We start from the raw sequence: 5173 nt of genomic DNA, 5'->3' as shown, positions 1-5173 counted from the left end.
GCGCGAGGTGAAGGAGGAGGAGCCGGAGTTCGCGATGCCGCCAGTCATTCCGAGGCGCTGCGGCAGCTGCAGTTGGCAGCAGCAAAGGCGCCGCGACGACGCCCTCCTCATCCCGAAGCCGGAGGTGAAGGAGGAGCAGGACGACGATGCAGCCAGGAAGGCGGCGCTGCTGGCGGAGTACGAGCGGCAATAGCGTCTCATCGCGAGCAACGATGACCCCGAAGACTGCCTAGAGCTGCGAGCGGCGTGCTTGGCGTCGCTGAACGACAAGGACACCTGGAGAGGCGACCTCGACGCGGCGATCGATCCGCGACACCGGGAAACCGCTCGTGGACCTCACCGACGACGGTGAGGCTGGACAAGCGGCACGGTGAAGGACAAGCCCGTCGACGAGCCCGACGAGCAGGAGGTCGTCACCGACGACATGTCTAACTTCCACCAGTACTACGACGCCTCCGGCCGCCGCAAGTACTACTAGATTAGGTTTAGTTTAAATTTCATCGAATTTCGTTCGAAAATATATAGCAAGTTTAAATGAATTCGGTTAAGTTTTAAATATATGAAATTTTATTTGGAGAACGCGGTTGGTGAGCGACGTCCTCCAAACGCGGCACGAAGGAAATACGTTTTCCGGAAGATGGTCTGAACTCTGGATCACCAACGGCCGTTGCAGTGGCAGCCTACGCCTACAGCGAACCGTCGGCGGCGGTCGTTCCCGGCAAAGCGTCACAGACAGTTGCACGGGCACGGCACGAGGACAGCTAGGCCACTCGAGGTTGTAGGAGAAGCTGAACTCTCGCCGGCCCCATGCATCACCAGGAAATATCTACACGAAATGATATCGTCTCTACTTTATTTCTTTCTTGGTCATATCAATTTCGTTTTGTGTCTAATTTGGATCACCTCAGATCCCATCCATCCATGATTGCCACCAGAATCCTACTTTTTCTGGATAGGCACTGTGCAGGGTTTCGTGTGCTCTTTGAAACCGACAATATTCCTGTGACAAAAAATCTGAGTGTGTGCAATTGGTTGCCAGTTAGCAGCAAGCTATAAGCTGGCTTAATTGTCAAGCATGACTGAACAATGATATTGTCGTGAGTTGTGATTGTGTGTTAAACAATGCCAGGCAGGTTAGGTCTGGTCAGGCCATCATATGCCACCAACTCCTCCTTTTTCCTCCTCCAGGTTGAACCAGCAATAATAGTATAGTACCATACCATGCCATGCAGTCCCTGGCTGTCAAATCTGTTACATCCCCGAGCATCCAGCTTGAATAACTGAATTACCACAGTTGATATGACAAGTAGGAAATAATAACAGAAAATGGATCTCAATGAAGCCAAATTCAGAGGTTTAGCAGCAATGCCCCAACCAGGTCATCGGCAATGCTCAACTTCACCACAAAGAGTATATAGCGCTTTTATCATACGGGAAATATCTTGTACATAAACATGATCCAGAGAAACCAACCAAAAAATCTCTATGCCTAACATATTAATCCAATAATGTACAGATGCTATCACGATCTCCATAGACGCCTTGCATGGTTCCACACCTGATCCAACCCTTGGAGCAGCAAACGAGCATGTTTGTATGTTTGCGCGATCCAGCTTCTTGATCAGGCACAAAGATCTGGAATAATTACCATTTGCCGGATAGCTAGGTCTCTTGATTTCTCCACTTGATATTGTCTGCTTTCAATTGACCTTTTGGTGTATCTCTTGGTGTGTCGTTTCCGCTACTATCACCGGGTTCGCTTGAAGGTGTTTCTGCCAATTTTGCTTGACCTGGAGCTCTGCTACCTCGGCGTTCCTGGCAATAAGAGCAAATAAAGGTTTCACTATAAATATATGCAAAACTTTCACTCTACAAACTCTTCTTCAGTAGAATTTGAACTAGTTATGAGGGCTACTCTTTTCTTTCCGGATCTTAAAATGCAATGGATTCCTTTACACATGATCTACAGAATGACAGTTAGATATCTAACAAGTTTCAAATTGGAAAGAAAGATGTTGAAACTATATTTTTGTGTAACCAAGAAAAGAAGTTACAATTGCCAAAAGGAGCCTTCAGCAATAGGCACAAGAGATAAGGTATGATCCAAAAGTGAACACTGTGTTATACTTAAGGTGTTCATCTTGATTCCCTTCTTGTTTTAGTAACAAGATATAATTAGGGGTAAAAGAAATACATTGCAAAATGATGATTGCGATATCCAAATAACAGGTACTTAAAAGTAAAGATAAAAATCATCATTTCATGGTGACTTACATCTCTGTATGGGAAATCATCAACTTCAAGCATGTGAATCACATGACCAATCTTTGGCCTCTTGCGAGCTTCAGGGTCGACACATCGCAGAGCCACTAGCAAAGCCTTCTTCAATGCCCTAGAAGTAGGTTTCTCAGTCATCTTGGGATCCAAAACCCCCTCTGAATTTCGGCTGCTGACCATCGTCTTCAGCCATTCAACAAGATTAACCTGAAAAGATTAATCCGCAGATTCTGTAAATGCATTTGATGAGCAGTTTAACTGAGCACTGGTTATGAGGAGGTGCAGCCATTACTAACCTCTCCAGGTGGCCTGTTGTAATCTACTGGTACCCTACCAGATATTATTTCCATAATAAGAATCCCAAAACTATAGACATCACTAGTTTCATTCAACATGCCCGTGCCTGCATACTCTGGAGCAACGTACCTGCAAATAACAAGAGAGTACATAAGCAACTATGTTCATGTCTCATCTGTGATTTTGATATTATAAGTAGCGCACTAACCCAAATGTCCCCATAACCCTGGTCGTGACATAACTCCTCTCTGAGCCCAAAAGCTTTGCTAGCCCGAAATCAGAAAGCTTGGCGTTCCAACGCTTGTCAAGTAGGATATTGCTTGACTTGACATCACGGTGAACAACCTTTGGCTCAAGTCCCTCGTGCAAATACATTAAACTGCAGAATTAGGTAACTTGGTGTAAGTACTAAGCAGTGAAAAATATTTTAAAAATCAGCAATAACTCACATGCGCTTACCCTTTTGCTGATCCAAGAATAATCTTCATTCTTATGTCCCATGTAAGAGGGCTCACAGGACCAACATCACCGTGAATCCATTGCTCCAAGGTTCCGTTATTGACAAACTCATAGACAAGCATCCTAAAAAGAATTCGTATACAACACGTTTTATTACAAGCATCTCATTTCTGGAATACCGCTGTCCAACTTATCACACAAGGAGGTACCTTTGGTTACCCTCAGCACAGTATCCCAGCAGCCGCACGAGGTTTTTGTGCCGCACCCGCCCGATTGCTTCGACTTCAACCTTGAATTCCCTCTCTGCCTGTCCCCTAACAAACCAGGTATTTTACCAAATTAAGCAACACAAAAACCACACGTTACACAGCATCACACATTTGGGCCTCTCAAAGGCAGCTTCCGCACTAAGCATGCTAACCATAATGAAATGTTAGACTAGGATAACGACTTGTCTTCTTTTTATCAAGTTCTTGCACAATGTCAGCATCTGAATTGTCAATATCTCCATTCAGTGAGCCCAATGCAGTCAGTAAAGTAAACATCTTGCTTAAACTTCAAACCAATACATTCTAAATCAGGAGCATATAAAAAAACAAGCTTCTAAATTTGGCAATACTTCAGTTCATGGGAAGCTTTGTTACCTATTATTCAGCAAGTTCTTGACGGCAACCTGTGAGCCGTCCTCGAGAATGCCGTGGTACACGATGCCGTAGCCGCCTTCCCCAATCACCTTCTCGTCGGCGAACATTGCCGTCGCTGCCTCCAGCTCCTTCAGAGTGTACCAGTGGCCCCACCCCAGGTGGGACACCTCGGGCACACCCGGCTCCCCACCACCTCCGCGGCTCTCGCCGCTGGCCCCGCGCGACGACGTTCCTCCGCTACGCTGGTGGTGGGGCGGCGGCTGCTCCGGGAAGGTGATGCGGTGCTCCTTGCCGGTCTCGATCTGGATGGACTCCTGCGGGGTGGCCTGGAGCACCTGTGCGAGCGGCACCTTGGAAGCGGCGGCGGGGGCCGCCGCGCCGCGAGAGGGCACTTCTTGGATGTCCTTGGGTGGCTTGGTGGGGTGCTTGGGATGGGCATTGGGCGCGACGGTGGAGAGGTGGAGGACGGGCGTGGGCGGGGCGCGGCGGCGACGGCGACGGCGGTTGGCGAGGAGGCAGAGCAGGGAGAGGAGGACGAGGAGGAGGACGAAGGCGGCGCCGACGGCGATGCCGATGAGCTCCCACAGGTGGAGCCCGAACACGACGGTGCTCTGGGAAAGCCCCGAGTCCGACATCGGACTGCGGCGGCGAGCTCAACCAGAAACGGTGGATCTCCGCAACAACTCTGGCTTTTGAGCAGAATTCGGTGCTCAAGACTGGGTTTTGAATAGGGCAGCCTGCCAAGGCTTGGATTCCGGCAGAGAATTGGATGCAGAAAGGCTGGATTCCTGCGAAGAATAAATGGGCAATCAAGATTGGGTTTTGCAGAGGATGCAGCCAGTGGGAAAAGTTGGACTTTGAGAGAGAGGGAGAAGGGGATTTAGGACAGGATGGAGTGATGAAAAAGGGGAGATTTGAGGGGTGGTATAGCCCAAAACATTGGATTTGGGAGCAATGTGTAGGCAAATATACTAAGATTGGACGATTATTCTGGGGCGAAAAGTGAGGGGTTGTTAATTTGTTCTTGATAAAAAAGATTGGACTCTGGTAAGGAGGAGAGTGGTGTGTAGCCTGGGTGTGGTTTAGGGGAGAGTGGTTGGTGGTGATCTTTAGAGTAACAACAAATCAAGAAGAAATGGAGAGCGAAGGAAGCAATTATTAGTAGTGGTACGCCTGCAAAAGTGTACTATGTAGAGGGATGACATGAGAGGGGGCTGGATTGCAGGAGGAGCACTAGTGTCTAGTGGGAGTGGTGACAGGGTGTGAGTGCTTTGCTCAGCAATTGCATGCTGGAGATAGACAAAGTCAAGGGTCAAGACCTAATAAATAAGTAGATCGAGTCAGAAGAAAAGCATGGATGACAGGAAAATGATATTTTGAGGTCTAAACAAAGTGTGGAAATGGATAGTGGAGGGCAGACCTGGAGGCTCGAGGGAGCTGATGAGACTGTAATGACTGCCGTTCAATTAACCTTTTGGTAGTTCTAATCAACCGAG

At 48.0% G+C, this 5173-nt stretch overlaps 1 protein-coding gene across 1 annotated transcript; it reads right to left on the bottom strand.

Annotated features, from left to right (window-relative positions):
- Nucleotides 1–1397: 1397 nt before the first annotated feature.
- Nucleotides 1398–4906, bottom strand: LOC127334848 (probable serine/threonine-protein kinase At1g01540). Its single transcript, XM_051361391.2, has 7 exons — nt 3678–4906; nt 3243–3347; nt 3034–3156; nt 2783–2953; nt 2574–2703; nt 2275–2484; nt 1398–1815 (listed from the first exon to the last, which is right to left on the bottom strand). The coding sequence occupies exons 1-7, from the start codon at nt 4310–4312 to the stop codon at nt 1663–1665; spliced, it is 1527 nt and encodes a 508-aa protein (XP_051217351.1). The 5' UTR covers nt 4313–4906; the 3' UTR covers nt 1398–1662.
- Nucleotides 4907–5173: the final 267 nt, after the last annotated feature.

This window comes from Lolium perenne, chromosome 2, assembly GCF_019359855.2.
Source record: "Lolium perenne isolate Kyuss_39 chromosome 2, Kyuss_2.0, whole genome shotgun sequence".
NCBI classification, from domain to species: domain Eukaryota; kingdom Viridiplantae; phylum Streptophyta; class Magnoliopsida; order Poales; family Poaceae; genus Lolium; species Lolium perenne.
This window is presented reverse-complemented; position numbering and strand designations above follow the sequence as displayed.